Here is an 11,689-nt window from a genome sequence, read left to right as displayed (position 1 = left end):
ATACACTTCACCAATCACAGTAGACACTAAATTAACACAAAATAGGCACTTGTATATTCAGCTGAGTAACGACTTCATAACATCCAGCATGTTATAAGACTGATCAGATAAAAGCATTAGATCGATCTTGACAACTCGGTTTTATAGATATACCTTTAATATATCGACATAAATTTATTTATATCGCGCCGTGAAAGTTGTATTTCTTAATATCCTAACCTCAATCTTAATTTTTGTATTAATGCTTAAAAAGTAATGTTATTGTTAATTGTGATTTTAAATTACTTATGTGATTATATTTACTATATACTTCAGTAGATTAATTTTTTCGATCTAGGGATAACTAATTATGCAAGTAAGTAGAAACTAATGCTTGTTTTATACTCTACTAATACTAATATTAATATACAAATAATTGTGAAATAGTCTGAATTTAAATATAAATGTAATTTGTAACTTTGTTTGGATTCTCTAATAACAAAAAATAACTATTATAATCACCTTTTTTTTCGTGTAACTTAATCATATTTTGTATTGAGTAATGAAGATATGATTATGTTCTTAAGTTACACTTTTATAGAATTAATTAGGTTTTATGACCTAGTAACTGAAAATCTAAAACATTCTTCAAGAAATAACTTTCAGGACTATAATCTAGTCCTTTCCTCAGGTATTAAAATGGCATTATTTCACCTTAAGGTGGATAGAAAGCCCAATGAGTAAGTGATCAGATTATGTGAGTTTTTGTGTGATTACTATAACTTTATTGTAAATTTATTTGTGTGCTATGTGAAATTCACATGTCACAGTTGTTATTTGTACTCTATTTAATGCAGTGATTTGCAAAATTTTGTATGTGTGTAACGCTTGTATGCTTTCCTGTATTTGAGGGTGAACATTCATATGATTTGTTCTGTACATGTATATTCTACTTTGCTTACGAGTGGGTCCTTTATTGTGTTATGTGGTCTTTTGTCTTGTGAATTTTATTAATCGTTTCAAAAGCAACAATCATAATTATTTTTATGTATTACTTAAATATTTTTCTGTAACTGTTGACAATTTTTTATATATGATTTGTATCATATTTTTTGTCATTAGGTATCATTTTAGTATTTAATTATCATGTATGTGGCTACACTGACACAAGAAAAATGTACAATTGAATTGGCTTTTTTAAATGCATTTTTGTACATTATCATGTGATGACTTAATACAACATATCATTGCAAGTTAAGATGTTCACCATTGTGTTGTTCTTTCGTTGTGAAATATATGAGAATATTCAAAGTGTTGTAGATATTTTTCAGCCAGGAGGTAAGCAATGAGTAAACCTTTGGTAGGACTAGTTTAGTATAAATTTGCAATCTTTGCTTAAAAGAGTAGTCATTTATTCTTAAAAACAATATCTACCACCATTCAGCTAGACAACTGTGCTGTTTTCTACAACTTAACATACAATAGTTTGGCTTATGAGAAAGAGCCTTATTATGCTTCCATTGCTATTTTTAATAAATTACCACCATTTAACAAACCTTCCCAACTGTTTATTTAAAGCACAATTAAAAAAAAATAATTTTACAGAAACAATATTAATCTGTTGAGGAATTATTAAATAATACAAATTTCAAAAAAAAAACCTTGAATAATTTTTGCATATTTTTCAAAGTATACATAAAATATTTTATTTTCCTAATGTGTACGTTGTAATCCATTCAATTAATGAACAGTAAGCAACCCCCCCATGATCAAATGAGATGAGGATGATGGATGATATGTGTGACATGTAAATGAGGTGTAGTCTTGTACAGACCCAGGCCCACCATTTGTTAGCTGTGTGGTTAATTGAACTCCAACCACAAAAATACACTGGTATCCACTGTCTATTATTAAAATACATATAAGCGCAACTAAGTCTTACTAGGATTTGAACCTCAGAACCTTTGACTTGAAAATCATCTGTTAAACCACTGATTTGTGATGATGAGTTAACCACTTGACCAGCCCAGTGGGCGTACATAAAATATGTATGCAATAATTTTCATCATTGCCTATTGAATTGTGAATTATTTTGTAGATATTTATTTATGTTTACTATCTTCATGAATTCATGTTAATATTATTTCATATTTCTTTAAACAAATAATGTGTTTTAATCAACTCAATTTTTTATTTTAAATGATTGTGTATTTTGTGATACTGCTACCATGATTAAAGTTTTATCATGGTTTTCCTTGATCAATTCAGCAAATGCTGCAGCAGTCTATATAGTGTATTTTTATTTTTTGATCAGAGTAAAATATTTATTTATTTAGTCAATATTTATTATTAAATACTTTTGCTTTATTATAAGTTGTATTAATATTATGATTTCAGTTGTTTAAAATAATAGTGAATGTTGTGTTTTATCACTGTCGCTTTCAGTATGTGTATATAATTTCTTGTATAAGTTCATTAATGTAACCACTGGTATATCAAATAGTGCAACCGTGCAGTTGTATATTTAGATTTTTTTTTTTAAGAATTGTTTCTTGTTTATGTATGAGTTTTTTATAAGTGGTATAATGATTTTTTACAGATGCCCTGCTACTTTTTGTATAGTAGTTACCATGTACTTAACGATACAAAAAATGAAATACAATAAATACAAATGTAATGCACTTCAGAAATATTTAAAAAAATACTCAGAACAAGTGTACAATGTAATAAAATACACACAGTAATACATTTACTGTAGCTGTTTGACATAGTAAAGCATGTTTCAGAATACACCTCTAAAAACTCTATTTCTCTTAAAAAACCAATTTGTAATCTTTACTTTCTTTAATATTGATGCTCATTTATGAGCTCCAAGATCACATAGATCAATGATGATCCAAGATCATCATTGAATCATAGAATCTATGTAGAATCATATTCTTTTTGTCAGTCCATAGTGATAGACAAAAGTATTCGTGAGCCTTTTTTGTGACAGCCCAAGATGTTAAGTCATTATAATATATTTCATGCATGATCAATTAATTGTTTCCATTAATCATTTCAGAAGTTAATGTTATAATTAGTTTAACAAATACTGAAATCTACATGTTTTATGCTACACAAAACCAAAAAAAAATCCATTAAAAACCCCAGTAAAAACAAATATCAATAAAAATACATTTCCTGTGGAAGCAAAGCTTTACTTGAATAGTATTTTAGATTTTTTAAATAGTGTATTGATTTTTTTAAAACTAGTTCTGCATACAGAGTGTTTCTAAATTGGTCGGCTGGCTATACTTTTTCGGATTCTACTTGTAAAACCAAACAAAAAATATCCTTAGAAAAAATAGCAATTTCTCCTCCTATACGCCATTTTGTTATTTCTATATAAAAATTTATATCTCAAGTTCGGATAGAGGAATCACATTAACATTATGTAAGCGTATTTGTAATACATTTTTTAAATTAGAAAAAAATTGGTACTTAAATATCTTTGCAAATTACAAAATGGCGGCCATTTTTATTTTTCAATCCATAACAACATTAATATAAGTTTTATAAAAATGTATGTTACGATTTAAAAAAAAATAAAATGTCATTTTGTTCAAAATAAAAGGCTTAATATTTTAGCAAATAACATACACTTTGATAAAACATATTTATGTAGTTGTAATGGATTGAAAAATAAAAATGGCCGCCATTTTGTAATTTGCAAAGATATTTAAGTCCTGATTTTTCTTAATTTTAAAACTTTATTACAAATTTGCTTACAAAATATTAATGTGATTGATCTATCTGAACTTGAGATATAAATTTTTATATAAAAATAACAAAATGGCATATAAGGGAAGAACTAAGGAGAAGTTGCCATTTTTCTAAGGATATCTTTTGTTTAGTTTTACAAGTGGAATCCAAAAAAGTATAGCCAACCCACCATTTTAGAAACACTCTGTAAAAGCAGTTCAGATATGACATCAGAAATTTGGTGTTCAGATAATCAGTTTCCCATTGTATTTATAGAGATACCATTTTTGATTTCAGTCGGGTTTTATGTGATTTAAAATTGTTAAAAAATTCACTCTAAAAATACCACCTTAAATATAATCCAAACACATAAACACCCAAAATTTAACAAAAATAATATAGTTAATGAACAGCAAATAAACTACAACATTGATAAAATATTTTGTTTATTTTTATGTTTTGATTATATATTTAAGATATTTACCAACCATTTTAAGATGCACCATAACAACAGCACTACTGATAAGGAAAAGATCTGAAAACTAGTTCCCAAAGGTCCTTTGAAAGGAATAGTTTCAGTATTTTGAAAGTGTTATGTTTCAGTATCTTGAAAGTGTTATGTTTCAGTATCTTTGCAGATTCAGTATTTTGAAAGTGTTATTTTATGTATATTGTAATGCTATTCAACTAGTATGTGATTAATTTCTGTTTGAATATATTGTCAATGTCTAGTTTATTATATATGTATATTTAGTTTTGTGGTTAGAACAAATTAGGCTGTCAGCCATGTGTGATTGTGTCTATCAATAATGGATTTTTTGATGTTATTTTCAGTGTCAGGGATGAATTTTAAAACTGTTTTGTTAGTATATTAGTTGTGTTTACAATGTATTCATTCAGCAGACTGTGTTGTTGTTTTAAACTTGTTCACGTCAGTTGAAGATTATAATAAAGAATCAACACAAACTAATAACCAGTTAAAGAGGTACTAAAGAATCAACACAAATTAATACCTAGTTAAACAGGTACTTTTCAAGAAGATGCTCACAGTCGATGTATAGTTAGTCTGTTGTAGTTAGTAGTTAGATGGCGCCACTGAAAGGAGAAAATAAATAGATTAAAATTATAATCCAACTTTATAAAATAAATAAATATAATTACAAATATAATATAACCAAACTTAACCTACGCTCGCTAACCTTGACTAGCAAGCATAGGTTAAGTTGGGTTTCATTACATTTATACTTTTAGGTTTATTTATTACATTTATTTTATTATTATATTATCATTGTATTATTTTAATGATATTACAATACAGTGTATATATTTAAAAAGAAAAAAATGTACTATTTATTTATTTTCTCCTTTTAGTGGCCATCTAACAACTAACTAACTAACTACAGATCAGCTGCAGGCATCTTCTTGAAAAGTACCGTTTAAGATTATGTTATATACATGAATGCTGCTGAAGAAGCATTATTATTATTATTAAAATAGTAGCATTCCATACCGTATCTATTGTCTTTGTTACATATCGGGTGTTTTGTTTTATAGCTACTTTTTTTCAAAATGCTGTGATGATTGGCTTCTTTTTTCATGCAAAAGAAGCTTTTCCAGTTACTTTACTACTGACAAGGTCACAGTAAATAAAAATAAAGTATGTGAGATACTTACTTTGGAAGAGAAACTGTGATGATCAAGTGTGATTATACTGTGATATTTGTTAATTTTATTGGAAAAAATTTGTTTTAATTTAAGAATAACTTATTTCTAAAGTTATCATAAAGCATTTATATTATAGTGACAACTAGTATTTAGATAATTAATTTCAAACTATTACTGAGGAAAAATTGCAAAGTGGATTTATTATTTTCAAAATTGGACATTTTGGACTCTTGAAAGCCAAGGGCCAGTATAATATGACATTGAATTTGCTTGGATTTCTGATCTTTGGTTGAACATAATATGTTCATAGTAGTAGTTATGCCGTTACTGGGACAAGCAACGTTGCCAAACCTAACCCCTAAGGCAAGGTTGCCAAACCTAACCTAAGGCGATGTTGCCAAACCTAACCTACGTTGTCAAACCTAATGCAACAGTGTGAAACCTTACCCAAGGGTGAGATATGGCAACACCGCAATAGATTTGGCAACGGCGCAACATATTTGGCAACGTCTCGTTTGACAACGTCGCTTCTGTCAACATCGCGATATACTTATCAACGTAGCATTAGGTTACATTTGGCAACATCAAAAGAATTTCTGTAATTCCCCTATTTAAGCGTTGGTTTTCCTGCTCACAAGGTAAAATAATAATAATACGTTGTTTATTTTATTCTTTTCATTGTTTTCCTGTATAGCAGGAAAAAATAATTATTCTAATTTTATTTTATTCTTTATTTTCCTGTTTAGCTAGAAAAAGATAATAATTTTAATCATATCTTATCTTTTGTAGTACATAAAAATTTCTTTAATTCCCCTTTTCGGTTTTCCTGTTTACCAGAAAAAATATAATAATAATAATAGTTTTAATTTTAAATAATATGTGTAATCATATCTTATCTTTTGTAGCAAATAAAAATATCTGTAATTTCCCTTTCCGGTTTTCCTGTTTACCAAGAAAAAATAGTACTATTAAAAAATAATAATTTTAATAATAATAATAATAGTTTTAATTTAAAAAAAATATGTTTAATCTATCTTATCTTTTGTAGCATATAAAATATCTATTTTATTTTGTGCGGTTTACCTGCTTATCTGTTTTTTACGTCAAGTCCGTCATTTTTATATAAAAGCAGGTAGAATTGTTATACATAATAATAATAATAATTTTAGTCATGTTTTATCTTTTGTAATACGTAAAAATTTCTGTAATTCCCATTTTCGGTTTTCCTGTTTACCAAGAAAAAATATTACTATTAAAAAATAATAATTATAATAATAATAGTTTTAATTTCAAACAATATGTTAATCATATATTATCTTTTGTAGCATATAAAATATCTATTTTATTTTGTGCGGTTTACCTGTTTATCTGTTTTTTACGTCAAGTCCGTCAGTTTTATATAAAAGCAGGCAGAATTGTTATACATAATAATAATAATTTTAATCATATCTTATCTTTTGTAGTACGTAATAATTTCTGTAATTCCCCTTTTCGGTTTTCCTCTTACCAGAAAAAAATATTATTATTAAAAAAGATAACAATAATTTTAATTTTAAATAATAATAATTTCAATTTTAAATAATATGTTTAATCATATCTTATCTTTTGTAGTACATAAAAATTTCTATAAGTCCCTTTTTCGGTTTTCCTGTTTACCAAGAAAAAAATATTACTATTAAAAAAATAATAATTATAGACGTTGTCAAACCTACTGCGACGTTTTCAAACCTAATGCAACAGTGTGAAACCTAACCTAAGGGTGAGATATGGCAACACCGCAGTAGATTTGGCAACGTCTCATTGTTTTCATTTTTATATAAAAGCAGGCAGCAATTTCATACATTCACAGCATGTTGTTAGTGCTAACCAATTACCTCTGTGATATGATAAATTTCTTACATAGGTGAGCAAAGTTCTTAAATGTAATAAGATTTTAATACTAATTAATAATTAGAAAGATACTACGTTTTTTCTATTTTAGCAATAACTATAGATATATTCCAGTAATAATTGTATGCAATATTACTATTTGTTCAATTTAATTTATTTTCAGAAAAAGAAATTGTTTTAACAGATGTCGCAAGATAAACTTTCTTCAGATGAACAATTAAATGATGCAGTCGACGAGGCTGCCAGTCTGACGCCTGCTCCGAGCCTTGATACTAATAGTCACTCATCCTTCCCAACGACAGGACCTGATACGACAGGACTTTATTTTGGACAAGTTAACAATAGTCATACAAATACGAATACTTACCGACCAGCGAGCCTGTTAACAGATCAGTTAGTAGTGACAATGATGCTAATGCTGAAGACCACCGGTTAGCAGAGGAATGGGAAAGGTTGTTGTATGTTGCGTCACAAGTAACTGAACGTGAGCTATCATTTGCACCTTCTGCGTTAGAAGAAGAGGAAACTGCACCGCTTCTACTGAATGAAATTTCGCCCTCCCAGTCTTCCTCACAGAGGAGCACTATTACAATTGAATTTAGGGTTGAGAGCAACGTTGATAATTCGGTAACTATTCTTTCAATACAGTTTTTTAGATTTTATTCACTAGTAAAGTTTATTGAGACTATGAAGTTTTATTTTTTTTTCCAGAATGGAGATGACTATTTTTATATTTTTTCCAGAATGGAGACGACTGTAATACGTTTGTGTCTGTCGCACGTGAGCTAAATAAGAAAGTGAGCAATATTAGAAATGTATCGATGGAGTTGAACCGTTTTCCTGTAGAGGTAAAAAAAATAACAAAAATATTTTTTGGAAATTTACAAGCAAATGTCGCTACATAGTTTATTGGATATTATCCTTTTACGATGAAAAAAATCGTCGTTTCGTTAAATCGAGTGATAAGTAACGGTTTCAGAAGTGATATTAAATAAAGACCAATATTAAAAGGGATAGATTTGATGAGGTGTTTATTTTGTAGGATTAATTGCGCAAAATTTATAACCTGTATTTGCGGTCATCCAATTTGCATGTCGTGCAAGAAAAAAATAAAACCGCCAATCAAATGTTCGTTATGCGGTGACGGCGCTGTTTTATTTTTTAGTAAATGGTTTTTTAAAACAAATACATAAAATATGTATCTACCATTTTTCTTCTGTTTCTTCTCAGCATGATTGTGGAGTAAGTAATGGAATATATAATATGTATCCCGTAATAAAAAGAGATGATCAGATTATTTTTTTTGTTAAGAATGAAACAATGACAATAGAAAACGAAGATGATGATGATGATGAAAGTTTTGTAAATCTTACAGAAGAAGAGGTTAAGAAAAGAATATTATGTAAAATTTATTTTGAAGATGAAATTAGCATAGTATTTATGCCATGCGGTCATAATTCATGTAGGAAATGTGTTGTAAAGTTATTTGGAGATTTACCAAAGAAAGCGGAGGAAAATCGTTGCCCATTCTGTAGAGAGACTATTATTTTAACAGACTTCGTGAATAAGGGTAAACATATATACTTTATGCGATTTTATATTTTAAATAATATCCGCTCATTCATTTTAATTTTAAAACGTGGTTGTTTTGTTTCAGTTGCAATTGTTGTCGCAAACTGAAAAGGTTGATTTAGTTAATGAATATTGTGAGAGATTGGCATCGTTTAAAAAAAAGGTTAGAGGAACTGGAAAACGAATTAGAAATCTATAAAATTAATAATTGCATTAAAAGAATTAAATTGAGAAATGTTTGTCCCGTTTGCGGTACTGAGTCGAAGAAACTTAACTATATCGAAATCTGATTTGAAGAAATGTCGTATTTATCAATACACAGAACAATATTTATGTGTTGAATGCGGTTTTGTGTTCAAATCAAGAACTATATTTCTTCACAGTTGTTTATGGCACTACGAACTCAATCCTGATTGCAATACCTCCAAAGAAGCTTATGATTGTTACAAATTCTTTAAAGTGAGCGATGTATTTGATATACTATTACGTAACACATTCAGGCACTGGCCGGTAAAATCGCTTAAAATTGATGATATGTTAGAGGCAGTGTTCTATTTTACTGGCGTGTTAGATACTGTGGCATGTATAGAGTGCGTCGTTGAATTATTCGAGTGGATGGATGATGATGTTCCATTTGAGGAATATAAACGTGCGTCTCAAAACTGCGCATTGGTCAACGTCAAAGGGCGAAGAGGTGAGTTGATGTTCGTTATATTCATGCGCGAATTAAGTCATTTGATATATAAGTAAATCACTAATACTTTTCATGTTATTTGTTCTAGGAGCAAGCTGTAGTCAACAAGAAACAACAAAACATTCATTTATCAGTTTATGGGTTCTATTCACGACCACCTCCAGTTCGAAAATTATGCTCTGCATCTTAGACGCAATAGTATAGACAAAATGGTGTGCTGTAATACCTGCTATTCCCCAGTAGAACGCAGTTAACGCTCGAACCTCATATCTGCAAATCTTTACGACAATATGCAGTCATCGTATATTCAACTAATTTATGGATCGGTATAGGATCAACTTCAAAATATTTAGAAACAATCAACAAACAACTACATGCTAATAATTGCAGTTGATTATCTCTAATATTTTCATTAAATCTGATACTTTCAAAATTAGCCAAAGCGGAATAAAATACTGAATGCTGTTCAAGAATACACACTTGAAGCATCCACCGTGCTATTACTTTTCGTTTTTCATAATAAATCATCATATCTGGTAAAATTTTATATCTTAATTGCGCATCGTCAATAAGTTAAAAACCTATCACTATTTAAATCGTTATCCACTATTGGCTGGGTTTGTTCCATCTGTAAAAGTTGAATTATACTATTACTTATAAAATAAAATTACAAATTCAAATATTTACTATTTAATAATAAATAATCCCACTCCATCCGTTACGGTGTAGTGGATGAAATATCCGCGAAAATGGAATGGTATTTTCTGTTATCACTAATTGCATAAGGTACATCTATATCCATTTCCATTTCACATTCTTCTGAATAGAAATCTACAACCATTTCTACTAAGTAATCAACATCAAATAATCTGTCTAAATTAGAACAACCATCAGGGACAAAGTCCCACACGGTTTGACACTCAGAACCAATACCAGCACAATCAACACATACTTCATTTCATAATCACCGTCATCAACATCATCTGTGTACATATTAGTTACGGTAAATTGATTTCTTTTTTGTATACACACTTTGATTGCTTACGTTTATAAAGTATCCAATCTTTTCGTTTTTTAAATTGAATTTAATCTAAGAAAGAAAACGATAATATATTACTATTTCATAATATATAAGAATAAAACAAAAATATTAACTAATACCTATTAATCTGTAATTATTCTGGAATAGTAGTTCATAATGAAAAATTGCTTACCTTTGTATTAAGTTGTTCCAAGAATGACCACCACCGTAAAAAGAGTTATATAATTTGAAATTCCACACCGTTTTGCAATGAACTTAATCTGGAAAAGAGAATGAGGAATATATTTGGTGAATAAATTGTGTAATTATTTTTGTGAATGCATTTATATTTAAACTATTTTCATAATGAAAGGTTGCTTACCTTTGTAATAAGATGATGCAAGATACCACCGTAAAGAGTATAATTTGAAACAACAATTTAATCTGAAAAAGAAACGAATATATTTATTTTATTTAAACTGAAAAAGAAACGAATATATTAATATTTATTCACATGCTAAACAATTTTATTATAGATTTTTTTTTTGTCTTCAGTCATTTGACTGGTTTGATGCAGCTCTCCAAGATTCCCTATCTAGTGCTAGTCGTTTATTATAGATATTTATTTAAATTCACCTTAGTCTATATGCCGGTAGCTTCATCAGTCGGGGTTTAGTCAGATTACTCCCAGTCACTGTCATCCACTTCCCGGTTTTACTTATTATGAATTAAATCTTAACATTAAATTATAAAATATTATTTAAATCTCAAAATCTAATTATTATTAAGAAAGTATTTTGCTCACCTATATAATGGTTTTGACGTACAGGTTCGCACTAAGAACACACTATGAATGTATGAAGATTCTGCCTGCTTTTATATAAAACTGACGGACTTGACGTAAAAAACAGATAAACAAGTAAACCGCACAAAATAAAATAGATATTTTATATGTTACAAAAGATAAGATATGATTAAACATATTGTTTTAAATTAAAACTATTATTATTATTATAATTATTATTTTTTAATAGTAATATTTTTTCTTGGTAAACAGGAAAACCAAAAAGGGGAATTACAGATATTTTTATTTGCTACAAAAGATGATATGATTACACATATTA

At 28.4% G+C, this 11,689-nt stretch overlaps 1 protein-coding gene and 1 long non-coding RNA gene across 6 annotated transcripts in view; one reads left to right on the top strand and one right to left on the bottom strand.

Moving 5' to 3' along the window:
* Positions 1-209: 209 nt before the first annotated feature.
* Coq4 (Coenzyme Q4) overlaps positions 210-11,689 on the top strand; it is a 33,048-nt gene continuing 21,568 nt past the window's right edge. For 2 of the 5 annotated variants that reach the window (XM_075366086.1, XM_075366081.1), the window contains exon 1: positions 210-355. In XM_075366086.1, the coding sequence (XP_075222201.1) occupies positions 350-355 (6 nt within the window). In that variant the 5' untranslated portion in view covers positions 210-349. Of the gene's footprint in view, positions 356-1,101; positions 1,318-4,557; positions 4,709-11,689 lie in introns of all 5 variants that reach the window. The other 3 variants (XM_075366082.1, XM_075366084.1, XM_075366085.1) reach the window with 3 other exon arrangements.
* On the bottom strand, positions 4,703-11,447 carry LOC142324937 (uncharacterized). The gene is made up of 5 exons (XR_012756445.1): positions 11,371-11,447; positions 10,948-11,009; positions 10,759-10,846; positions 6,472-6,614; positions 4,703-4,818 (listed from the first exon to the last, which is right to left on the bottom strand). It is a non-coding gene; the product is annotated as an uncharacterized LOC142324937 (long non-coding RNA).

Source organism: Lycorma delicatula, chromosome 5 (assembly GCF_047948215.1).
Source record: "Lycorma delicatula isolate Av1 chromosome 5, ASM4794821v1, whole genome shotgun sequence".
Taxonomy (NCBI): Eukaryota; Metazoa; Arthropoda; class Insecta; order Hemiptera; family Fulgoridae; genus Lycorma; species Lycorma delicatula.
The sequence above is the reverse complement of the archived record's forward strand: the minus strand, read 5'-3'. Positions and strand labels throughout refer to the sequence as shown.